The sequence below is a fragment of the Calliphora vicina genome, chromosome 2 (genome assembly GCF_958450345.1).
Source record: "Calliphora vicina chromosome 2, idCalVici1.1, whole genome shotgun sequence".
In the NCBI taxonomy this organism is placed as follows: Eukaryota; Metazoa; Arthropoda; class Insecta; order Diptera; family Calliphoridae; genus Calliphora; species Calliphora vicina.
In genome coordinates this window covers 5,623,016-5,650,501 of record NC_088781.1, presented here as the reverse complement: position 1 = coordinate 5,650,501, position 27,486 = coordinate 5,623,016, and the positions used below count along the sequence as shown (strand labels likewise).

Sequence of the window (27,486 nt, the reverse complement as noted above, 5' to 3'; positions counted from 1 at the left end):
TATTTTAATATTTATCAAAATATGTTAATATTGTTCCTACCTTTCTTGTTCTAGTTGCCTGAGACACGTTAATGGCCTGGCGATTTTTTAATAACTTTAACATTTTTTGACCAATTTCTTTTTTTTATGTCTCGTTAGAACGACAATTACGTACACATTTCGATGCTTTTAAATTAAATTGTAATTTTTTAATGGCAAAATTTTTACAAAAACTGAAAAAATGCATTTTTTTCTCCTTGTAAATGCATCTCAAAACTTCAGAGGGCTTGCGGCACGTCTTAACCCCAACCGATTTACCTAAAATTTTTTCATTATGATTTTTTTACCAATGTTCACCAAACTGGGGGGTGAGAATGGCCAAAATCCAACTTTCGTTTATTAAGGGCCACCCTAATAATACATATTCATAAGTTATTTGGGGGATTCGGAAAACATCGCTATATATTTTCTTATGTATTGGGTATGTGACTTAAAAATGAGGAATTTTTTAATTTTTATTCAAAGTATTGGCCATCGTTAGTTATGATCTTCTCCCATATATCTAGCAACATATGATTTCCGAGTGAGAAGAACTGCTCATAGTTTAAGACCAAGAACGAATCAAGCCAATATTGGATACTCTGTTCCAAAGTGAAGCGATCTGCATCGATCGAAACAAATAGTAATCGGACGGAGCACGGTCTGGACTATAAAGCGGGTGAGACAAAACTTCCCAACCACTTCTTTCTAAATAGTTTTTAACAGGTATTGCAACATGTGACCGAGCGTTGTCATGATGGAATATTAAGGTTTCAGTCTGGCAGCATATTCTGGTCGTTCAAACGAAACAGTTGCGTTCGGTACAGTTTCCCTGTGATAGTCTGGTCAGATTTCAGCAGCTCATTGTAGATCCTTTTGGTCCCACCAAATAACTCCGTGGACATTTGGCTTTGGTGTCTATTCGGCTGGTTGGCCGGGCTTCACATACGATCTGTATAGATCCATTTTTCATCGCAAGTAATGAGTTGCTTTTATACTGGAAACTGAACACTGATCATTGAAACCTGACACAAATTAGTATTAAAATTTATTGGATTTTGTAGTAAATGTCAATCTCTTACACCCTTGCTAAAGGCTTTAAAAATACGGTTTCCCACAAAAAATAATTACTTAAATATTAAAATTTTAAATCTCACTCTAAAAAAATATATTTTGTAATTAAAAATATGTATGTATGTAAACATAAATACAATGCATTACTTAGGACACTATTCTATATATAAATGTAAAATATTTCCCCCTAAAACCAAAATGCCAAAATCTAAAACTGTTTTCCCACATAAAATCTGATATAAAATTTTACAGAAAATAACAACAATAAACACAATCCTAAATACTCAAATTCTTAAATGTCATACCAATATTTCTACAACATAATTTTCATTTCTTTAGATTTCGTTTTGTCTTATTTATTTTTCCAGGAAACGGAAACCGAACGTAACTCTGAGTATATAAGAACTGCATGTTAAACCCACATAGAAATTAAAACAAAAAATAATAGAAATGTTACTGCTTCATTGTTTTTTTCTGCAACAAAAATAAAGAATAAAAAAATTTAGGGCAAAGTACAGAAAAAAATAATCATAAAAATACTTTTCTCGAAGTAAAATAAAAAGTACAAAAATTGCAAGCAAATGAAATAACCAACTCCCTCCCACATGACTGAATGAATGAATGAATTGTACACAAGGTATTTCTTACAATTTGCAACTACATATTTATGAATTCATGTATGTTGGTATTAAGAATAATAAAAATTGTAAAAATAAAAATACAAACAAATAAAAAAACACGTACAAGGAGTTGTTATCCTTAAGAATGACATCATCATCATCATGGCTGTATGCAGCTTATTCTTGTTGCTGTCGTAGTTGTTATTACTTATTCTTACAAGTGTTCAAGTAGAAATAGAGATTTGTTTTGGATTTTTCTTTTTCATTTTCCAAATGAAAATGTAAATTTTTAAGCCAAAGGATATACAATAATACATAAATGTGGAAAAATATTACAAAATATTTCTATTGCTTTCTGCATTAAAAATACCTAGTAAAATATAGAAATGTTTATTTGCTTAAGTTTACAATAAGTGACAATTTACTTAATAGAAAAGTTTAAATATACAGAGTACATAGTTAGTTTTAATACTCAATTTTGAGAAGTAATTGAAATCAAATCAAATAAAAGATTATCGACGAAAGTTTCATACTGCAGAACTAATTCGAAATTTAGTGTTATACAAGTGAGAGTGTTATATTCAACTGTTCCAAATCTTGTATACCCACCATCAATATGTGACAATAATATATTTTTGTTGATATAGGAGTTATATGGGGGGACGGGTCAATTATAGACCGATATAAAACTTGTTTATGTCCTATTTGATCACAATATTAATTATTATAAGACAATTATGAATGTTGAAGTCATTTTCTGAGGGAGTCCTTGTATGAGGGACTAGATACATTGCAGTATAATTTCAGAGTACATACTTTGATATAACATATTTATGACTACTCCGGGGTGACATTTGTATGGGGGCTAGTTGAAATCATGAACCGATATTGCTCATTTTCAATACCAAACAAACCGTATCAACAGAGAAATTTGAAAACAGATGGACGGATATATCCAGATCGTATTAGAATTATATAAACATCCAGAATATATATACTTTTGTGGGTCTGCCGTTATGAAGAAAAACTAAAATATCGATATGAAATATTGATAAAAATATGATTATTTCTTAATTGTCAAATGGTCAAAAGTTCATGAGGGGCTAAAGATAATATTATTTTAAAGTCGTTTGCAAGTTGCCACAACCATAACGTAACCAACTATTTTCTCTGCATATACAAGAATACGTTCGCATGCTTAAATTATTTACCAGAGACTCACATTTCGGAAAACAATTTTACTTTTGGTAGCGCCTGCAGCTTCAGTACTAAAGAATTTCCAAAAGTTTATGGAATACAGTACGTCGGATAATACAGAATTTAGATCTCAAGTATGTGAGTACTTCAGAAATAGGTAGCTCTTTGAACCACAGGTCGGGTTTAGTTCGATGTTAAATAATGTAACAGCGAACCACTTCATATTGATAATGTTAAATATTACTGTATCAAAACCGATATTATTCATTACAAACTTTAATATACATCACTTTAATATTTAGATTTTTGGAATACTTTATTGGTTTAAATACTTTTTTTCAAAACCCGCAGCTATACGTAAAAACGTGGAATATTTCGTTTAATTTGAGCGAAAAACTCTGATTTTACAAATTTTGTTTTTAAAAATTCTGATGTTCCTTATTTTGACCCAAAGTTCAAATTTTGAAAAATCTCATTTTGTCCCATTTAAAGTGCACTAACCGAGTTTAAATGTATGACCTACCCCCACTAAATTTAAAAAAAACACAATTTTTTTTATTTTTTTTTTGTATGTTTTGTGTATAACTTTGTTCATAGAGCATATGATAAATATAAATAAATCTGGCATTTCTAAACGGCTGGTCCGATCGGGATAAAAAATGATGTGGGCGTAGTCAAGGAGCATTCGAGTTTAAGATATTAAAATGGGCCATACATACCAGGGGCGGCGCTATGGAGGCTCAAAGTAAGGTGCCTTCTACATGTAAAATTTTTAAACACGTGCAATTTTTTTGTTTCCTATCCGATTTCAAAGATTTTTATATTTTTGATTTATGTTCTTGAAAAAACATGTTTGCGTGTGCTATTTATCTCTTATACTTTTCGAGTTATATGCATTTCAAAATTGAAATTTTAAAATTTTGCCATACCGCTTTTTTAAAAATATGGGTCGTACTTTTGGACCGAATGGACTCGAAATTTTTTTAGTAGTTAAACAACTAAATTACGAATAACATACAAAATATTTCAATCAATATCAATTATGGATCCAAAAATAAACGATTTTCATTTTAAATATTCTAAAAATTTTTGATTTTTGCTGTTATTTGAGCGAAAAGGTGACTTAACTCTTTTTTAATTAAAAGAAAACTTTCTTTAAGAACATATTACAATTTTATATTTTTCTGAAATATATCTTTACGGAGAACATTCTGATATAAATAACATATCCTATTCTTAGAATATGTCGCCCCTACGCCTCTATGAAAATCAGCATAGCTTTATTTTTAAGATTTAGTTTAAACTTTAAACCAACATAACTTTTGCTCGCAATGAGCGAAATAATTAAAACGAATAGTTTTAGCGTGCATAAGTAGCGGAGTCTTCAACAAGCATAAAATGGCGTTCGTGTCATAATAAACAAATTTGGAAAAATATGCTAAGTCAAATTCTCCACGTTTTTGAAATTTGACATTTAGGTCAAGATAAGGAACATCGGAATTCCTTTTAGAGATATGGTTCCTTGGGCAAAGTTTCTAATTTTGATCCCTAGAATACGATTTTCCTTGTCACTTGGAAGATTTTTTTTGCGTCCCATAAAAATCCAATTTTTCGTCTAAAACTGATCTTCACAAAAACAGATTTTCAAAAAAAAAATTTCTCTAAAATCCGAAATAGTCATCATAAAACCTATTTTTCTTAAAAAAGTTAAAATTTTTCTACTAGAAAACGACTTAACTAGTGCACGTTATGTATTTCCATCAAATTTCAGTATGAACTTTGTTTTAGGCAAAGAATCCCCTGGTTTTACACAATACTGTACTATATTTAAAATGTAATTTTGTAAAGCCTCTTACTTAAATGAAACAATTTTCTTGATCTTTTTTTTTAAATACTGCAAAAATTGTAGTCAGGCTCCTTTAAAAACAATAAAAATTTCTTGTATATTTTTAAAAAGATCTTGAAATAAACATAATAAACATTTTTAATTTAATTATTTTATTTCCTCATTGTTTCACGTTAAATTTATATCCTTGAAATATTATGACACTGCTGTTAATGACCTTAGCCTTTTAAAAAATTTATTTCATTTAGTGCAATTTTAAAAGAATCTCTCTTTTCCTCGTTCTTTATTATGTTTATTTCAATGCAATCATCATTTAGCTGTTGTTTATTGCCGCAAGGCTTCGTGTACACTGCACTAAATTTTAATGCAGAATAAGTTGGTCATTATGTTAGAGAAATAAATAAAAAAAATTTGAAATACAAAATTTTAGCACCTCATTTCTTGCTATTATGACTATTCCAATTGTTAAGAACTCAGAAATACTACAATGCTTCAGTGAACAGCTGATATATTTAGTTCACTTGTTTCTATTTCTCTTTTATTTACTTATTTAAAAACCAATCGATATATCTTTTAAAATGGCTGAAATTCAGAATATAAATTCGTCTTAGCCTGCTATCATAAGTCACTTGGCTCAACTGCTATAGATTTTAACAAACGATAAGTCTATACTGCCCCTAAATATTAGGGTTATTTCTGACCTACTAGCACCTCACTCTTTATTTTCGTAAGAAATGAAAATTAAAATGGGAATAATGTTAAGAGGAATTCCCCTGCCAGATACACTTTAGTATTTAACAAAATTGTTTGTTCAAACTGATGACGATAACAACGACTATTTTGGCATTGTTGACATGGAAACAAAAGCCAAAGGTTGACGCCGCAAACCAACCAAAAAATATAAAATTTTTGTTTTTCTTCTTATTATTTGTTTTTATAATTTTTCACTTGATGGTGTTTTTGTAAAATAAACAGCTAAATAAAAAAGGTTTATAAAAGAGTAAAGTGCATAAAAATAATGAAAATAAATTAAATGTCATTTTAGAGTAATTTTTATACAATTTCATTTCTTTGTGTTTTTTGAATTGTTTCTTTTATTTTATTTTTTGCCATGCAACAAACACTTCAATTTCTATAGAGAAATGTCAAATTTTATTTTCATCTACTGCTTCGTCGTCGTCTTCTGTTTCTTCTTCTCTAATGGCTACCAACTGCCCATTCAAGTCAATAATGTACTAGTAGTAGTGGTGATATTGCAACTGCCACTAACTGTATAAGACAAGGCAAAGGATGCTGTTGCAAGTGGTATTGTCTTAAATAGTTAAGTTACTTAATGGTTACGGCCTTAGTACAAGTACAAGCATAAGACAATGACATCTGTTGTGTCATGTTTAACGTCACAGCGACACAGTCGAACCTTTAGTCAGGCACAACATCCACGACGGCCACTAACCACGACAGTCAACGTAAGTCAAGTTTATGCACTTTGTATTGCAATTATTGTTGCTGGCTTACTAAGCAATTTTCGTTTTTTTAGACATTCAGTTTCACTGCAGTTTTAAAAGTAACAATGGGAAATAATGCGTTTCAACCGTGCCTTCCAAAAAATAAGATTTGTCGAGGTCATCAAAATAGGTATTTTTTGGGAAATATTTTAACGTTGGAATCAAATCTCTTTCTGTCGAACCAATTCTTCAGGTTTGAAAACAAGAAATAGTCACTCCGGGCTAAATCCGATGAATAGAGCGAAGGAGGGAGCGTTTCGTAGTAGGCCTAATTCATGGATTTTTGGTAAGAAAACTGCCAATGTGTGTACTCTTTTGTACATACGATTGTGAGCAAACGCGGCAGCCATCTTTCGGAAAGCTTCCTTATACCCAAGTGATCATTAAAAATTTAAACCACTGAGCCATGTGAGATGCCGATGGCTTCCACAATCTCTTGCACTTTCAATCTACGATCGGCCAACACCATATCGTGATTTGTTTTTATAGCTTCAGGTGTAGAGTCCTCAACTGTGGCTTGTACGGCCACAACGAAATTTAGTAAACCACTTTTTACCATTGAAATTGATGGCGCAGAGTCTTTATTTGAGTGAAATTCACGAAATTAAATTTTTTCCAATTTCTCAATGGTTATAATGGCTGTCAAACACAAAATAAATGACGCAGCTTGTTCAAATTTTGAAAGGAGTCAACTGACAGATGCCTATTGACAGCAGCAGTGTTAAGAGCCGGGAAATTCAAAAAGTAGCGGACTTATTGACCCTGAGTGTAGTATTTGTTGCTAGATTGTTTACATCTGCATTAACTTTCGGATTATATAGTTGCTGAGAACGAAATCTGCATCTTTATTTCAGAGATGAGAATTCAAAGAATGAATTTGACCCACCAAATTTGATTGTGCGTGTTTTCTAGGGAATGGTACTGCAGAGGGATTAAGTGTTAAATTCGCCAGTCAAAAACTAGTGATTCTTATTGATAAAATCAGTACCATGGACTGCCGGGGATTTCCTTCAACTTCTGCTATAATACTCATATTTTACTTAAAAAAACAAACAACCATTCAAACAATAAATGTAGAAATAAATAGTTATGTTAAGTATCTGTTGGTTACTAAGCATTAGTTGCACTTCATTCATTCATTCACTGAATTGTTCAGCTACCAACACTGTGACTCTGACTACTACAGCCTAAAAGCCTTCACAAATTTAAGTGTTATTTACAGATATTTTGACATTAAATTTTAAGTTTACGTAGGTTTATGAACTTAGGATATTGGTGGCAACAATATAAAAACTATTTCAAATGAATTACGTAAATAATTACAGTGAACAAATTTAGTATTTACACTACACTATAATCAAAATAATATGATCGGCCAAAATCTGCCCACATTGAATGTAGTAATGACATTATTTTTAAAAGTGGGGTTTTGTTGAACGAATGAACGTTTTTATAGAAATTATGCAAATTTCACACTATTTAGGAGTGAATTGATTTTGGCTGATCATACAAAGTCCGCGTCTTTTCTAAAAGGAAAACATGCTCCTGTCAACAGCTAAGCTGCGTCATTTAGTTTGTGTTTGACAGACATTAATAGCAGACTACCTCGTGACTTGAGGAGAAATTGAAAAAAGTGAATATCGTCGGCTCATTACGCATTATTTCTTGCGGAAATCATCAATTTCAATGGTAAAAAAGTGGTTTACTGAATTTTGTTGTGGACGCCCAGTTGAAGTATCTACTCCCGAAACAATTAAAAACAAGTAAGAAAGTATGGTCCGTCAAGCCCGAACTTATTTGGAGCGGAATTTGTGGGGATACATTTATAAATTAAACATTTATGACCGATAAAGTCCAATTTCGGAAGGACATTTGCATGGGGGCTATGTGAAATAATGAACCGATTTCAGCCAATAGGGTTGGTCCTTGGGCCAAAAAATTAATATGTACCAAATTTGATCGAAATAACTTCAAAATTGCGACCTGTACTCTTCGCACAAGGTTTACATGGACAGCCAGCCGACCAGCCAGCCAGCCAGACGGACGGACGGACATCGCTTAATCGACTCAGAAAGTGATTCTAAGTCGATCGGTATACGTTAAGGTGGGTGTTAGACTAATATTTTTGGGCGTTACAAACATCTGCACAAAAGCATTATGCCCTCTCCACTATGGTGGTGTTGGGTATAAAAATCACTATATCGTGTTGGCCGATCGGAGATTGAAAGTGCGAGAAATTTGTGCAAGCCATAGGCATCTCTCTTGGCTCAGTGGTTTAAATTTTGAATGATCACTTGGGTATGAGAAAGCTTTCCGCAAGATCGCGTTTGCACTAAATAGGGTGCACACGTGTGCAGTTTCCATGGCAAAAATCCATGAATTAGGCTACGAAATTCTTCATCTTCCGCCCCATTCTCCGGATTTAGCACCGAGTGGCTATTTCTTGTTTCCAAACTTGAAGAAATGTCGCCGCGAAAAGAAAAAAAATCTTATTTTGATAACGACGACAAATCTTATTTTTTGGAAGGGATAAAAAAGTGCATAGAGCTCAAAGGAGACTAGTTGAAAAATAAAATGATTATACGACCTGTTATTCAAAAATTGTCCCTTTAAATTATTTATTGAATTATAATATAGGCTTTAGAATTTGATAATTCTGTATTTATTATTTCATTTAAAGCCTTTAATTTTTCTAAAATTTTTTTCGATTTACCTTTTAAACTTCTAAACCTCTGCCCCTTTTTAAATATTTGCTCTACATTGCACATTTAATATTTATACAAAAATATCTATAATTTAATATTTACTCAAATTCACACTCTATAAACAAAAGCAAATACATACTTTCTTCTTCTTTTGTCAATACTCTCTCGCACGACGTTTGAGTATTCCCCAAACCACGTCTAGTCACGTGCCGATATTTTTCAATTTGTAAATCCATTTTCCTTCAAGTGGCACTACTGTGTGTTCGAATTTATTTTGCCCCCTGCCTAAAATGATTCTCATATTCCTTTTTTTGTAGCAAGCACTAACTATTTACAAATGCAAAGTGTAAACACTTGAATACACTCAATCCATCGAGTCACAGCCGCGACCTGACACATGTTGTTGTGTGTCCTTTTGTGCAATCGCAGAGAAAAGGGGAGTAGAGCAAATAAGAGATGTTAATGTGTTGCTGCAGCCCATAATGGAATTTATAACCAAATTTGCTACGGCACACTTTTTTTCTCTCGACACATTTTGTATTTTTTGTCTTCTTTTTTATATGTATTTGTTCGTTATTAAAGTCATTTGATTACAACAATAGATGTAATTTTTAATCTTCTTTTTTTTACTAGTTTTCCTGTTGGCATTTTGGAGTGAGAACCTGGCACCAACTGGTGACATTGGTCATAATCAGCACATGTATGTACATTGTGTTAGACTTTTTTTAATTTTATAATGTATCTTATTATAGAGGTCTTGAAAGTAATTTCTATGGAGGTTGTAAGGGTGTGTAGAAAGGACACGCATGTTCTTAAATCTCTATTGTATTTGAAGATAAACATTGATTTTGTTCTTTTTCGAATTGAATTACATATTTGTTTTCCTCTTAAATTATTTGATGGTTCCAAACTGTCAGAAGCTGTCAAATTTGTTATTATACTGTCAAATTTGTGTGATTTCAAACAGAATTTTTTGAATTTTCAATTGAATCTAGAATTCTGATTCATCTGATCTAGATATTATAACTCATTTTAATTTAAATTAATTTCATTACTTTCCCACACTTTAAATCGAAACTGAATATCAAGTAAAGTTACATTATTATACAATTCCATAAAAATTGTCAAAACATTTCATTACAATTATCTAAATCATATAGTGAAAAGAGGAATATTAGTAGTTGGTAAACTCAATTTGACATTCTCTACAAATATTTACCAATTTTGTCTCTGTATTCTAAGTCATTGTGAATAACAATCCATCCGGAAACATAATTGATTTATTTTTTAGATGAATTTATAAATACTTAAGTATGTATTTGTTTAAATGATTTTTATCAAATACAATATAAATATTATACATAATTTGAAAATGCACCTAAAACCCATTTTTTATAACATGAATTCCCTTTTTTCTCTAGGACCAGTTATTAAGGATCTATAAGTGATTTTAGATTTTTCATATAAAAAACGATATTTGGTGGGAAATAAGAGTGATCACAGATTTTTGCTCTTTTTCCTCTAGGACCTCTTATTAAAGATATATGAGTGATTTTATATTTTTCATATAAAAATCGATATTTGGTGTTAAATATGAGTGATCACAGATTATTGTCGTTTTTCCTCTAGGACCTCTTATTAAGGATATATGAGTGATTTTAAATTTTTCATATAAAAATCAATATTTGGTGGGAAATATGAGTGATCACAGATTATTGTCGTTTTTCCTCTAGGACCTCTTATTAATGATTTATGACTGATTATAAATTTTTCATATAAAAATCGATATTTGGTGGGAAATATGAGTGATCACAGATTATTGTCGTTTTTCCTCTAGGACCTCTTATTAATGATTTATGAGTGATTTTAGATTTTTCATATAAAAATCGATATTTGGTACGAAATATGAGTGATCACAGATTATTGTCGTTTTTCCTCTAGGACCTCTTATTAAGGATATATGAGTGATTTTAAATTTTTCATATAAAAATCGATATTTGGTGTTAAATATGAGTGATCACAGATTATTGTCGTTTTTCCTCTAGGACCTCTTATTAATGATTTATAAGTGATTTTAGATTTTTCATATAAAAATCAATATTTGGTGGGAAATATGAGTGATCACAGATTTTTGCCCTTTTTCCTCTAGGACCTCTTATTAAGGATATATGAGTGATTTTAGATTTTTCATATAACAATCGATATTTGGTGGGAAATATGAGTGATCACAGATGTTTGCCCTTTTTCCTCTAGGACCTCTTATTAAGGATATATGAGTGATTTTAGATTTTTCATATAAAAATCGATATTTGGTGGGAAATATGAGTGATCACAGATTATTGTCGTTTTTCCTCTAGGACCTCTTATTAAGGATATATGACTGATTTTAGATTTTTCATATAAAAATCGATATTTGGTACGAAATATGAGTGATCACAGATTATTGTCGTTTTTCCTCTAGGACCTCTTATTAAGGATATATGAGTGATTTTAAATTTTTCATATAAAAATCGATATTTGGTGGGAAATATGAGTGATCACAGATTATTGTCGTTTTTCCTCTAGGACCTCTTATTAATGATTTATGAGTGATTTTAAATTTTTCATATAAAAATCGATATTTGGTGGGAAATATGAGTGATCACAGATTATTGTCGTTTTTCCTCTAGGACCTCTTATTAATGATTTATGAGTGATTTTAGATTTTTCATATAAAAAACGATATTTGGTGGGAAATAAGAGTGATCACAGATTTTTGCTCTTTTTCCTCTAGGACCTCTTATTAAAGATATATGAGTGATTTTATATTTTTCATATAAAAATCGATATTTGGTGTTAAATATGAGTGATCACAGATTATTGTCGTTTTTCCTCTAGGACCTCTTATTAAGGATATATGAGTGATTTTAAATTTTTCATATAAAAATCAATATTTGGTGGGAAATATGAGTGATCACAGATTATTGTCGTTTTTCCTCTAGGACCTCTTATTAATGATTTATGACTGATTATAAATTTTTCATATAAAAATCGATATTTGGTGGGAAATATGAGTGATCACAGATTATTGTCGTTTTTCCTCTAGGACCTCTTATTAATGATTTATGAGTGATTTTAAATTTTTCATATAAAAATCGATATTTGGTGGGAAATATGAGTGATCACAGATTATTGTCGTTTTTCCTCTAGGACCTCTTATTAATGATTTATGAGTGATTTTAAATTTTTCATATAAAAATCGATATTTGGTGGGAAATATGAGTGATCACAGATTATTGTCGTTTTTCCTCTAGGACCTCTTATTAATGATTTATGAGTGATTTTAAATTTTTCATATAAAAATCGATATTTGGTTGGGAAATATGAGTGATCACAGATTTTTGCCCTTTTTCCTCTAGGACCTCCTATTAATGATTTATGAGTGATTTTGGATTTTTCATATAAAAATCGATATTTGGTGGGAAATATGAGTGATCACAGATTTTTGCCCTTTTTCTTCTAGGACCTCTTATTAATGATTTATGAGTGATTTCAAATTTTTCATATAAAAATCGATTTTTGGGGGGAAATATGAGTGATCACAGATTTTTTACCTTTTTCCTCTAGGACCTCTTATTAATGATTTATGAGTGATTTTATATTTTTCATATAAAAATCGATATTTGGTGGGAAATATGAGTGATCACAGATTTTTGCCCTTTTTCTTCTAGGACCTCTTATTAATGATTTATGAGTGATTTTAGATTTTTCATATAAAAATCGATTTTTGGGGGGAAATATGAGTGATCACAGGTTTTTGACCTTTTTCCTCTAGGAACTCTTATTAAGGATATATGAGTGATTTTAGATTTTTCATAGGAAAATCGATATTTGGTGGGAAATATGAGTGATCACAGATTATTGTCGTTTTTCTTCTAGGACCTCTTATTAATGATTTATGAGTGATTTTGGATTTTTCATATAAAAATCGATATTTGGTGGGAAATATGAGTGATCACAGATTTTTGACCTTTTTCCTCTAGGACCTCTTATTAATGATTTATGAGTGATTTTAGATTTTTCATATAAAAATCGATAATTGGTGAGAAATGTGAGTGATCACAGATTTTTGCCCTTTTGATTTTATATTTTTCATATAAAAATCGATATTTGGTGGGAAATATGAGTGATCACAGATTTTTGCTCTTTTTCCTCTAGGACCTCTTATTAATGATTTATAAGTGATTTTAAGTTTTTCATATAAAAATCGATATTTGGTGGGAGATATGAGTGATCACAGATTTTTGCCCTTTTTCCTCTAGGACCTCTTATTAAGGATATATGAGTGATTTTAAGTTTTTCATATAAAAATCGATATTTGGTAGGAATATGAGTGATCACAGATTTTTTTCTTTTTCCTCTAGGACCTCTTATTAATGATTTATAAGTGATTTTAGATTTTTCATATAAAAATCGATATTTGGTAGGAAATATGAGTGATCACAGATTGTTGTTCTTTTACCTCTAGGACCTCTTATTAATGATTTATGAGTGATTTTATATTTTTCATATAAAAATCCATATTTGGTGGGACATATGAGTGATCACAGATTTTTGCTCTTTTTCCTCTAGGACCTCTTATTAAGGATATATGAGTGATTTTATATTTTTCATATAAAAATCCATATTTGGTGGGACATATGAGTGATCACAGATTTTTGCCCTTTTTCCTCTAGGACCTCTTATTAATGATTTATGAGTGATTTTATATTTTTCATATAAAAATCCATATTTGGTGGGACATATGAGTGATCACAGATTTTTGCCCTTTTTCCTCTAGGACCTCTTATTAATGATTTATGAGTGATTTTATATTTTTCATATAAAAATCCATATTTGGTGGGACATATGAGTGATCACAGATTTTTGCCCTTTTCCTCTAGGACCTCTTATTAATGATTTATTACTCTTAATACTGATTTATAAGTGATTTTAAATTTTTCATATAAAAATCGATATTTCTATGACCTCTTATTAATGATTTATTGGTGATTTTATGGTTTTCATATAAAAATCGATATTTGGTGGAAAATATGAGTGATCACAGATTATTGCCCTTTTTCTTCTAGGACATAAACATTCTTTCTTAGGTTTGGAGACAATTCTATAGACCAAATTATGTATATAGTGGTCTATGTCTACTATGTGGTTAAGTTAGGTAAATCTAATTTAAAGAGAAACTACTTAAATCAACATTATATTCCTCAAAGGTAATGATTTAGATCTAACATGTAATAAAATTCCTTAAAATTTAAAAGAAATATTTAATTAGTGGTCTCAAACCCAAAGACGCATACCATATCCGATGTCCCCCTTTTGAAGTCAGTTATTATTGTTTTTCTCTTACCAGCAAATGAGATCCCCCTTTAGTCTAAAATACTTTTTTAAACAAAATCTGTTAGGACATTTTTTATAAAAACGAATTTATGTTGGAGTAGATAAATTTTATTATATTAAAAGTAAATATGTATATGTATGTAGCATGTGTATTTTTCTACTATTTCTATTATGATTGAAGTTTATACAGGCAAACTCATACTCCCAGTGCAAATAAATCAAACAAAAGAATAAAGCTACAAAGTAAAAAACATCCTTGAAAAAAGAGAATATAAATCGTTTGAGTCATTTGAATACTGAAAATTAAATCAACCCTTTCATTATTAGCACACAGCAGAGAAAGACACCCATTTCAATATTGTATTTGAGTTTTTTTTAATGTTCACAACATTTTATGATGAACATTGTTTTTAAAGGAATTTTTAATCAAGCACAGCTGCCATGAAAGTCGAGCATTGTTAATCCAAAATTTGTTTATATTTACACAACGTAGTGTTCTATCTCTTTTTCGTATTTAAAGACCATACAATGTTATGTAATTTTAAACTCTCAAACTCATAATTTTGACACTTGTTTACGCAAAACAGAAGATTTAAACATTCGTTCGCAGGATATTGGCAGGATATTGATACACTCGTAAAGAAATGTTGGAATGAAGTAGATATGTCTAAATGCGAAGATTTTTGATAAATTCACTTTTATTATAACTAGAGTTGCCAAACAGAGAATCCCGTTCCCGAAAATCCCGGGATTTTCTGGATTTCTTAAATTCCGAACCCCTGGATTTTCAAAAAAAGTCCCGATTGGCATCTCTAATTATAACCTTCACTATTAGTGGTATAAATTTGTCATTCCGTTTGTAATTTCCACATTTTTCAATTTCGATCCCTTAAAGTATATTTATTTTGGATCGTTATAGATAATGGTGTCAATATAGCTATGCCCGCCTGTCTGTTGAAATCAATTTTCCAAAGTCCGTAAATAACTTAGAAATATGATTGATATATGAATATATAGGATATAGTCCTGGTTCGGTTGCTTTTTAAAATCGAGAAAATGTCTGAGATATAAGAAAAAACCATGACTACCTCGATTTGTTGACATCTCATAGGAAAAAGTCGATAAAAAATTCTGTAACACTGTAAATACTCGTAATGAGGCAAACATTTCTTTTAAAAAAGTCGATACAAAATTCGAATTTCAATTTATGAGGCGTTTGCTCAAAAAATGATTTTAATAGTCGAACTCAATATTTTACTTACATTTTTCTGTGAGTCGATTTGTTCATCAAGTGATTTTTCTTGTAAACAAGTGAGCGTGGAATACATACACTCTGATTCACGTATTAAATTTCAATGTCACCAGTGTGTGCAACATATCCGTCCGTCTACATGCCAACAAACTAAAAAAATAAACTTTTGCCATTAACACCCACCCTGTGTTAATGACTTCCTTTCATCAAAACGATTAAATTGTTCAATTTGAATTAAACCTTATTAAAAATGTTCTTAACTGTATTTTGACAGTACTTTGTAGCAAAAAAAGGGTTTATTGTGTTTATTTAAGCCTTGTTTATGCAACAGAAATGGAACTCTGGGGTGGTTGCTGCAAAATGGGGCGTGTTTGTTTTGGTCTGAAAAAAAGGTGTGAGATTGTTTATTTAAGTTTTACGCAACATAAAAAAACAAAAAAAACTTTCAAAAATGTTGTTTAAACTTGTTTATTTTGAAAGGATTAATAAAGTTAAAAAGGGATGTCATTAGAAAAGATATTGGAATTAGAGACAGTTATAAAGTACATCTGCTAGACAAATGTTGGTTTAGTATACAAATTGGGAGGGGTTGACTTTATTAGATTTATTTCAAAGATTGTTCGTTAAAATAAGCTTCTTTTTTATATGAGTCATTAACTAATTTTGGTTCAAGTTTCATCAAAAACAAATCTAATAAATTGTTAAAGAAAACGATTTATATAAAAGCTAATTAAAATTTACAGCTTTGTTCTAAATGTAGCAAGTCTTTCTATTATCAAACTCACACTTTATTTTATAAATTTAAAAATGTTTAAAAGTAAATGAGCTTAAACTTTATTTTCATAATAAATATATTAATTTATTAGCTATAAATTTACCTAAATTATTATAAGTATTCAATTTATCACCACATACTTTCTTTAGAAACATTAAACATTAATAACATAAACACTCATATCATAACTATAAAATACTATAATGAAATTTCTCCATTTTTCTATTATATTTAAAGTTTATTTTTAAAAACTGTTAAAGGAAGGCCAGAAATACCAATTTCAGCATTTTTAGAAAGCTTTAGTTTTTAAACTTATATTGTTAATTAAAGCTGATGCAATAATCAGCTATAAATTAAAACATTTTCCCCTTTTGCTAAATGTTTTTTTTTGATATTTATTACTAAAAATTAAACTGCACAGAAACCCCACATTACAAATAAGCTTTCATTATCATTATTGGTCACTTGCACTGCACTACTTGCCATTAATATCGCTTACAATTTTCCTCCCTTTTCCACAACATTGATACCAAAACAAAACACTCTCGCACCACATCCATCCAACAGCCATAATTTAACAAACATCATGTGGATGGTCTGCATTAGTCCGTCCATCCGTCCGTCCACACAATGCAACACTTGGCTTTGACACTTTGGTTTTTCTATGCTTTAATGTTGTCTTTTACTCTCCTCTTATGCCAAAGCGCATAAAAAATTTTTAGAATAGCCATCCTAGACCACCAGTCTAGTCGGTTGGACTGATAACAGCAAAAATGAAAAAATATATTTCAAATAAATAAAACATACAAGTAGAAATGGACATTAGACGGAATGTTGTAGCGGATGTTGCTGCAATTGTACAAGTTTTCAATGGTTGTAAAGAATTCATTCTTGAATTAAATCAAATTATTTAACATAACCCGGATAATGGTGTTTTTTTTATAGAAAATCTTGTGTACAAAAACATTTTCCATAGAAAATCTTGTCAATTCCGTAGAACTTCTTGTGTATAACACAATTTTCTATAGAAAATCTTGTGTATAACACAATTTTCTATAGAAAATCTTGTGTATAACACAATTTTCTATAGAAAATCTTGTGTATAACACAATTTTCTATAGAAAATCTTGTGTATAACACAATTTTCTATAGAAAATCTTGTGTATAACACAATTTTCTATAGAAAATCTTGTGTATAACACAATTTTCTATAGAAAATCTTGTGTATAACACAATTTTCTATAGAAAATCTTGTGTATAACACAATTTTCTATAGAAAATCTTGTGTATAACACAATTTTCTATAGAAAATCTTGTGTATAACACAATTTTCTATAGAAAATCTTGTGTATAACACAATTTTCTATAGAAAATCTTGTGTATAACACAATTTTCTATAGAAAATCTTGTGTATAACACAATTTTCTATAGAAAATCTTGTGTATAACACAATTTTCTATAGAAAATCTTGTGTATAACACAATTTTCTATAGAAAATCTTGTGTATAACACAATTTTCTATAGAAAATCTTGTGTATAACACAATTTTCTATAGAAAATCTTGTGTATAACACAATTTTCTATAGAAAATCTTGTGTATAACACAATTTTCTATAGAAAATCTTGTGTATAACACAATTTTCTATAGAAAATCTTGTGTATAACACAATTTTCTATAGAAAATCTTGTGTATAACACAATTTTCTATAGAAAATCTTGTGTATAACACAATTTTCTATAGAAAATCTTGTGTATAACACAATTTTCTATAGAAAATCTTGTGTATAACACAATTTTCTATAGAAAATCTTGTGTATAACACAATTTTCTATAGAAAATCTTGTGTATAACACAATTTTCTATAGAAAATCTTGTGTATAACACAATTCTCTATAGAAAATCTTGTGTATAACACAATTTTCTATAGAAAATCTTGTGTATAACACAATTTTCTATAGAAAATCTTGTGTATAACACAATTCTCTATAGAAAATCTTGTGTATAACACAATTCTCTATAGAAAATCTTGTTTTTTACATTTTATGTAATTTCCAATTCATAATAATAAAAACGAATTAATTCCTTAACCGTCCATCGGATGTAAAAATGTTCCCTCAATGCATATTTTGTCATTATTAGTTGTTGAACATCTTCAGCACAAATAACAACAGAAAATAGCAGCAATTAAGAGGGTTGAAAGTGGTTAAACACTCTTCCTTGCAGAGCAACCATACGACAACGTCCATAACAAGCGAATAAAGTCTTCCCTCTAAGTGTTGTGGTGGGTAAACTGTGGGTTGTCTGATGGCAGTCGTATTGGTTGGTGGACATTCATAAAAATAAACGATAATACGAGAGCATAGAATACGCTATTAAATTCCACAACTCATTACAATCAAACAAAATTCAGTAAATATTAGACCATATTGTTATTGCATCATACCCTGAGAATACAGATATGGCATGAGTGAACCCCAGTAGATATAAATGTAAGACAATGAAATAAGTACAACGATTTATTAAAAGCACTAAAATCGTTGTGTTATTACAAAAGTCAAGGGAAAATTTTAAAACTTAAAATTTAGCTTTTCCTATCTGTTGGCTTTTGTCTTTTAACAGGGGGAGGCTGGGTTGGTTGTTTTGTACTCGTAAGTATCAATACAAATTGTTTAAAGATGATTAAACTTTGAAATCTTTGCCATTTCACCCACCCACACACTGTCTCTCATATATTACGGGCATATTTGATTTTCATAGTCATGTTGTTGATTTTGGCGCGTGTCATCATCATCTTCCTGTCATTGCACATTTTGTCATTTTCTTATCTTTGGTATTAAAAACAACAAAAAAAGGAATAAAACTAAACGATGACATTTACATTGTAAAAACTACTGGAAATTACTTTTTTTCAGTTTGTTTTTTTTTTTTTGCCTTTTTGCAACAATTTTCGCTTCTGTTGTCTATGGTAGTTTGCGATAAGCAAAAGGAATAAGTATTCCTGCCATATTGATGATGACTGCTTTTGTTTATTTAGCCTTGGCTGCAGTGCAACCAAAAGTTGTCTCCCTTTTTAAATTCGTTCTATATTTTATACTTATGTCATCAGTTTTTGTCAGTTATTGATCTAGTTTTGATTGTTATGTTTCGCTCACAAGAACTTTGACTTTCAGACAATGTTTAATGTCGCTACATAAATGGGAATTAAGTATGTCGGCAATTTTTCAAAAAGAAACTGCAATGTTATTAGTAAAAGTTATATTCTGCATCTTTATTTATCTTGTTAAATTAGAATTGCTTAGATTATTTAATGTTTAAAAGCTCATGTTCGTTTGCAGAAATTAGTATCTTAAACCATTTATATTTATACAATTTCTAGTTTTTAAGTTGAACTTAAATCAACGTTTTACAGAATATTTTATTTCTGTTTTGGATTAAAACAGAAAAGCTCTTTCTGCCACATAGAGAAAACTGTTATGGTTGTGATATCTGAATTTGTAGCTAATGGAATCATTCAGTCCTAATGACTGTTGTGGTTGACAAATTTACTTTGGGGTGACAAAAATTCGAATATTTCAATCGTAATTTTTCTTTCTCAACTGACTTTCTTTTGTTAGAACCGAAAAAAAATTGTAAAACATTCGATTGACTACAAATTGTGAAGCATTCGGCCTAAATTTGGCCAAATATCGATACCTTAACTTAATAAAGAAAAAATTAGACAAAATTGAATGTGAAAACTGTATGGAACATACAGAATTTGTAAGTTATTGAAAAAATGTCTATTATTTATTTAAAATTCATCCAGAAGATGAAATAGAAGATTATGTAAAGGAGCAGAGCACGTAAATGAGCTGAATCATGTTCTAACTTTAGGAAAAATATTAGTTTAGAAATTGGTTCGATCAGTTAAAAAAAATTTAAATATTTATTTTATTAAAGACAAATTTCAACAATATGTAAATTCCTAAAAAATTTATATAATTTTTTCGGTTGTTTATTAATAGATTTAAAGCTATATTTGACATAAAGAAACTAAACTGGAAACTTGCACAGTAATTTATAAAAAAATAATAATTATAATAATATAAAATAAATGCGTACATATAATCTTATAAATAAATATATCTGCCTATTGTATAAATTGAAAACAGGCAGGCTACTATAAATAGGTACTACATATTATAGAAGCAACACACTGCCTTTAACTGGAGCAAGCTAGTAAGTAAATCCCTACATTCTGCTATATAAGTATATGTTTCCGTGGTGTAGTGGTTATCACATCCGCCTAACACGCGGAAGGCCCCCGGTTCGATCCCGGGCGGAAACATGATAACTTTTTTTTCAAATATCATTTCTTTTATTTACTTTATCTATAACAACAATTTTTCACATTTAATTTTTGATAAAAACTATTTCGAAAAATGTAGTTTTTATTTTTAACTATTAAGCCTAAGAATATGCTTTAGTTTTTGTATTACTTTGTCACCACGTTTAGTACTAATTTGACTTTATTATTAATTCATTAGCATATAGCAAAGACATTAACCTTAACTGCTATTTCACCATGGAATTTCACCTTTCATGTTTGTATTACACCTTGATGATGTGTTTACTTTGTTATAAATACTATGTTAATTTCCACCTCTCCATATGCCCGGGTAGCTCAGTCGGTAGAGCATTGGACTTTTAATCCAAGGGTCCAGGGTTCAAGTCCCTGCTCGGGCGAGCCAAGTTTTTTTTGCTTTTTTTGTAATTTTGTTTGTTAAAGCTACGTTTCCGCATACACCGTAATCGAAAACGAAATTCCACCGAAAAAATGTTCGTTTCAGAAATCGGCAACGAAAATTGGGTACGAAACGGCACCGATCGATCAGTAAAGAAAAATCTGTCTGTCATTTGATGCCAGAAGGAAAAACATCTTCAAGTAGATTGTTTTCGGTGCTGTAGGAACGAAATTATTTTAATTATTTTTTTATTTCAAATTTAAAGAAAATCAAAATGAATAAAAAAAATAATTTTCTTTATTGGAAGAGCAAAAAATAATAGATTTTGTCAAAAATAATGAAATTCTATTTAATGTGCGACATCCAAAATTAAAAAATAATGTCGTTTCTATTTTATGCCGCATCCAACTCAAATGAAAACAATTTAGAAACGAGACGGTGACGAACACCAATGTTTTTCAGTTTCAGTTTTCGTTATCGGCGCCATTACAGTGTATGCGGAAAATTTGTAAAACAAATATTGTTTATGATAAATTTAAAAATCGTTTATGAATATGAGGGTTAAAATATAATTGGATGTAGTACTTTTTTTGTATGACCCGAAAGAACAATCACCTTTATTTACTTTTTAAAGATAATTTAATTCAAATGTTGGCCACGATTTCCTTGTAGGTGGCCCATTCGGAATATCCAAAAATTCAGAACTTTTATCAGTGTTTTTGTTAATATGTAGATGAAAAGAATTCATTTGTTACCAGAAAATCTGAATATTCCATGCCTGGTATGTACCAGAAAGAGCGGAAAACATAAATAAATGTCACTGTTCAACAGAGATGCCGATTTGAATAATTAGTTAACTATATCAGAAGTTCAATCGAGTTAACGTTTAGAATTTGATATTCATTAACCTCCATATTCATAAACAAATTAAAATTTTATTTTAAAATGTTGTTTAAATTTAAAAAATGTTTTATGAATATGGCTTTTAAGATTTAAATCGATATCAATTAGATCCGATTTAAAAATAGTTTTCCATCTAACTTTTGATAACAGAGCTTCGAATTAAATAATTCAATTTGAGTTTAATTCACTAAAATCTTAATTCAAAATTAAAAAAAGTCAGCATCCATTCCATAAATTCGTTTCTAAAAATGTAATAAATTATTTAGTTTCATTAAAAGACTTTTATTTCAATAGATTTCATTCGTTATTGAATCAATTCACAATGGAATTAATACATTCAGAATTCTTTCAACCCTTGAATGATTAAAGTTTTTTAGAGCATTTGTTCATTATTCAATTTGTTTTTGTTTTGTATTTAATGATTTACAAAATGAATTGAAGAACAATGTCTTCAGCCAATTTGTAATAGTTTTAAAATTAAGCTATTTTGTGATGGGATTGCAGAAAATTTGAATAATTCAATAAGGAATTAATTTTATAAAGAAAAGGAATTAATTTTATGAGAAAAAGGAATAACTTCAATAAGTTTGAAGTACTAAGATAAGGAATTAAGACAACGATTGATTATACTATTTGATTTTGAAAATTGAATTAAGATTTAATACTTTAGAACGTTTGACTGATTCTAGTAATTTTCTATTAGGGCATAGAAATTAGACAAACATTAGCTAGCACGCTCTTTATGTTCAAAATAAGGTGCTAGATGTCACCAATCACTTGTCGTTACCCGAGGCATTGGAAGACAAAGTTCACAAAAATCTCTTTTTAGCGTTTGCCCTGTGGTTATTGTGCGTCCTATTTTAACTTTTAGTTTACATTGTAATATAAAATAATAGTCTACTGCCAGATAAAACTAAATCTTTTAAGTTTTATTTAAATAAGAAATAAGGCCTTATTTTCCAATTGTAGATTCCATAAAATAAATTAAAATATTTAAAACAATATCTACACAATTTTTATATTAGATCTCTAAAACACAAAAAAAGTAAGTTGCATCGGCCGGGAATCGAACCCGGGCCGCCCGCGTGGCAGGCGAGCATTCTACCACTGAACCACCGATGCTTGTTATAAATAATGGAAAAACTATTGGTGTTATACGTTAGCTAAGTAACAAACCTCAATTACATTTTCAGTTATGTGTATAAAAAAAACATACTTTTTATGGTTTGGTGAATAGTAGCAACAACAAACAGCATCTTTAATAGTTTTTGTATCTAGTAGATACTTCAAATGTAGTTTTATTTCGAATTGGATAGTTTTTTTTAAAGTAAACGCTACGCAAAGAAAACTATATTTAGTCAATAAACTGTCAACAAGCATCGGTGGTTCAGTGGTAGAATGCTCGCCTGCCACGCGGGCGGCCCGGGTTCGATTCCCGGCCGATGCAATTTACTTTTTTTTCGTAAACGTTACAAAACAATTTAAAGTGATCAATCAGCAAACAAAATAAAGGTCTTAGCTACCTACCTACCATCCCATGAAATGAAAAGTTATGACCGTATTCATAAACAATTTTTAAATTAAAACAACGTTTTAAAATCAACTTTTTTTGTATGAATATGTTTTTATTATGAATTAAAATTTTTAATAAATCACGATTTTTAGAAAAAAAATTGCGCTCGCCCGAGCAGGGACTTGAACCCTGGACCCTTGGATTAAAAGTCCAATGCTCTACCGACTGAGCTACCCGGGCATATAATTCCTGTTGTCAATATCACTATTTAAATCTCTGCCTTTAGAATATTCTTAAGACATTGACACGTGTTTCGAAACGTTTTTCTCACAATAAAACACCATGTTCATAATTTTTGATCAATGAATGAATAATGAATGGATTTATTTGAGTTTTTATTTCGAGAATTGTTAAAACTAGCAGCACATTAAATCTAAATTAATTCAATTCTTAGCAAATATAAAATACATGCTTTCTTTCTTTATCAACTTAATTTTATATTTAGAACATAAGAACGATTTAAAAAAACAACAATTTTAGATGTCGTCTGACTTAATACAAATAAGTACATAATGAACAAATATTTTAGGATTACTTCATAGACATGTTTAATAATATTTCTGTTTTTTTTTTCATCGTTTTAAATGTTTTTATTATTATGTACTCTGAAATTATTTATCTTACTCTTAAACAACTAAAATACATTTTTTCTGTGTTTTTCTTTTAATAAAATTTAAACTTTAATAAAACTGTTAATAAAGATTGGTTTTCTATGCATTTTTTCTTATAATGCTACAAAAAATTAAAGAAATAAACTTTTAAGGAAACATTTTACAAATTTTTTTAAAAAACAAATGATCTTAACTTCTAACTAGCTAAAGTCTATGGAAATGTCACTAAGATGTTGTTATAGTTAGTAGTAGTTGTAGTTGTTTTTGTGATTTCTTAGGGATTGCATCGACACACACAGCATGATGGAAACAGAAACCAATCCATGAAGATTCCCTTGCAATCATTGTCTGGATCGTAGGCCAATAAACGATGCCATTTGTATTTCTGCTCACAGCCGCATTCACCTTGACAGCGTGAAGTTCGTGCTTTTCTGTAAGACAAGAGGTTGGTTTTTGTTAGTAAAATTAAACAAATTAAATGTTTAAAAATAATAAATAAAGGGTCTTTCATTAAGCGCTTGCTATCTTTAAATTTAAATAAAACAAAGTGTATGAAAAATATCATCGAAATTTGTTATTGAAAGGCCTATATCCATGCCATTATGTATACAGAAAAACCTGATTCGTAATAGCAACCGAATTCGTTGCCAATCGAATGATTCGGTTGCACACATAGAATTTTTCGGTTCTAGCAACAGAAATTTAGTGGATAAAGAAGAATTTCGGTTGCGGCAACCAAAATTTTGCAAAACTTCTAAAATTTTGCAGCTGCAACTGTAAAATTCGGTCACTAAGGCAGAATCATTCGATTGGCAAGAAATTCGGTTGCTACAACGAATCAGTTTTGTCTGAACGCAGCGGCTTGGCATCGGAAATGTCCATGACTCTGACGCATAAATCAGGAACGTTGAATTTTTCGGTTCTAGCAACAGAAAATCAGTGGATAAAGAAGAATTTCGGTTAAAGCAACCAAACTTTTGTTACCACTTCTAAAATTTTGCAGCTGCAACTGTAAAATTCGGTCACTAAGGCAATTCGGCATTCGATTGGCAAGAAATTCGGTTGCTACAACGAATTAGTTTTGTCTGCGACGGCTTGGCATCGGAAATGTCCATGACTCTGACGCATAAATCAGGAACGTTGCCCGAAAAGAACACCCTTTTTGATAAAACAATTTCATCAATTACATGTGTTGTTGAACCCTATATATCCATTCATAATGATTTGGCAAAACAAACTGAATAAATGGAGACTAATTCAACAATATGGCCGCTATCAACTGTCAAAAGTTCGGAGGACTCTTTCGGAAGACCCTTTAGTTTAGAGAGGGTTTAATAAGTAATAAGATATTTTTTATGGTATAACACAACAAAGACGTTTGCGATGAATATAATCTGTAAATTCGATGTTTGTGAGTTCTCAAAAATGCATATGTTGAACTGTGTGGCCTGTCAGGCGGATTTTCCGAAGAAACCAGCGACTACTGCTTAGTAAGACTTCGTGAGAGAATAAACCGGAACTGCTTGGAAAAACGTTGTTAGCTAATACATTTTATTGGATGTAAGACCCAAATAGTGGACTGATCATTAGTGTTTGACTCGAACTGTATGCCCTGTCATTCTGAAAGCAAAGAAAGACGATGTGGGTAAATTTGTTCTGTTCTTAAGTTTTCGACTATTTCAATCTTAAATATGGGTTTTTGAAGCTTTTTTCGATATTTCTTTAGATAATTTGCCACGAATAATTTTGCAAGGGACTCTAAAGTTAAACAATATCCAGCTGTAACCTATTTTATTTTTTCAATTTTAAAAACAAATCAATTCCATGGCAGTATTTTAATATCACTTCGTACACAGTATCAATAATCACTGTACAACCAACGATTTTGAAAGACCTTGCGATGTTGGAGCTTGAACCAGTTTGGAGAACATAAAATTGTTTAAAATGTTTTGTTATGACTTTAGAGTCTAAAGTTTAGACTCAGAAAACTTAGGACGGCTTTTAATTATAATCGCATGTAATTTTTTAAAAGTTTTTCAAACATTTTCATTTAATTTCGACTTGTATGGTAATACGCATTTCAGCTAGAAATTAATGCCAGGAGAATGTTTTTTTGACTCTATTTCATTTAGATTTGACTTACGAGCATATTTCCTGATGTATTGCCTGCTCAAAATGTTGAGTATTCACAATGGCTCTTATTTTACCAGCTGAATTCGAGGCCCAATAAGGAGTCACTATTTCGACTTTCGATTCACAGGCATCCAATCTGTAAATATAGAACAAACACAATATCACAAATACATTCAGCTAACAAAAATCTAAAATTTAAACAACATTACCTTCCCGTTGACGATGAACCATTTTGTGGAGCATTTTGGGCCTGTTTGGCATTACGATTGCCCTGATTGGTTTGACGTTTATTGCGTAATTTACCAAAATAACTTTCGCCCTGCTCTTCGTCATGAGCCTCCACCTTGTCGTCGGGCACAAATGTGGGAAATACACCGGGTGGTAGGAAAATATCGGGTTCATCTATAAATCTTCTTTTGCGTTTTTTCGTTTGTTGTCTCGGCCCACCATCGTTCATATTCATTTCGAAATCTCCATACATGCGTCTCATTAAGGCCTTGTTATCGTCTATAAATCGTTCAATTTTATCTCTGCAATTAAATGTTTTAAGAGAAAAACAAACGAATAATTAATTAATTAAAAATTACTCATAATCATGTTGTCGCGAACGTATTAGATTTAATTGGTGTGGGCTTTGATAGTTTCCTATCATAAATCATGGAAGAGGTGTAAAACTGACAAATGCCAATACTTCATAGCCTGTTGTTATAAGATTTATTTTGCTGTAACAGCAAATGTTTTATAAATTAGTGATTTACAAAAAGCAATTAAACAACGTGAAAACAAATAATTATGAAAAATGTATAGTAAAGATTATTAATGTTTTAATTTGGTGTATAATTTTTAAATCAAAATTTTACAGTGGCTGAATCAAAACTGTAATAATTAAGATATTATTTGAACTTGCCACCTCATTACACATTAATGTAAATTAATAAATTTTGAAAAATAAATAAAAAATATCTTGAGAAAATACAAATAAATGATCGATAATATTTGCTTAGATTATCAATTACTTAATTTGACAGTTTATATTGCGTTTTTAAAAATTGGTAACCCAAATTCACAACACTATTTTTCAAACATAAAGTATTTTTTTTTTTAAATTTTAGTAATAAATATAAATAAAATTCTAGAAATATTTACCAAACTGGTTTATTTACATGTATGTATG

The 27,486-nt window shown here is 30.1% G+C and overlaps 1 protein-coding gene and 4 non-coding genes across 5 annotated transcripts in view; 3 read left to right on the top strand and 2 right to left on the bottom strand.

Annotated features, from left to right (window-relative positions):
• The first annotated feature begins 20,622 nt into the window (after positions 1-20,622).
• On the top strand, positions 20,623-20,695 carry TRNAV-AAC (transfer RNA valine (anticodon AAC)). The gene has a single exon. It is a non-coding gene; the product is annotated as a tRNA-Val (tRNA).
• Positions 20,696-21,020: 325 nt separating this feature from the next.
• On the top strand, positions 21,021-21,093 carry TRNAK-UUU (transfer RNA lysine (anticodon UUU)). Its single transcript has one exon. It is a non-coding gene; the product is annotated as a tRNA-Lys (tRNA).
• Positions 21,094-23,371: 2,278 nt separating this feature from the next.
• Positions 23,372-23,442, top strand: TRNAG-GCC (transfer RNA glycine (anticodon GCC)). Its single transcript has one exon. It is a non-coding gene; the product is annotated as a tRNA-Gly (tRNA).
• Positions 23,443-23,675: 233 nt separating this feature from the next.
• On the bottom strand, positions 23,676-23,748 carry TRNAK-UUU (transfer RNA lysine (anticodon UUU)). Its single transcript has one exon. It is a non-coding gene; the product is annotated as a tRNA-Lys (tRNA).
• Positions 23,749-23,850: 102 nt separating this feature from the next.
• The window catches only part of spz3 (Spaetzle domain-containing protein 3), a 60,417-nt gene continuing 56,781 nt past the window's right edge, over positions 23,851-27,486 (bottom strand). Inside the window, exons 4-6 of the mRNA XM_065501725.1 lie at positions 26,522-26,842; positions 26,323-26,448; positions 23,851-24,610 (exon numbers count right to left, since the gene is read on the bottom strand). Coding sequence (XP_065357797.1) covers positions 24,454-24,610; positions 26,323-26,448; positions 26,522-26,842 — 604 coding nt within the window. The 3' untranslated portion in view covers positions 23,851-24,453. The remainder of the gene's footprint in view (positions 24,611-26,322; positions 26,449-26,521; positions 26,843-27,486) is intronic.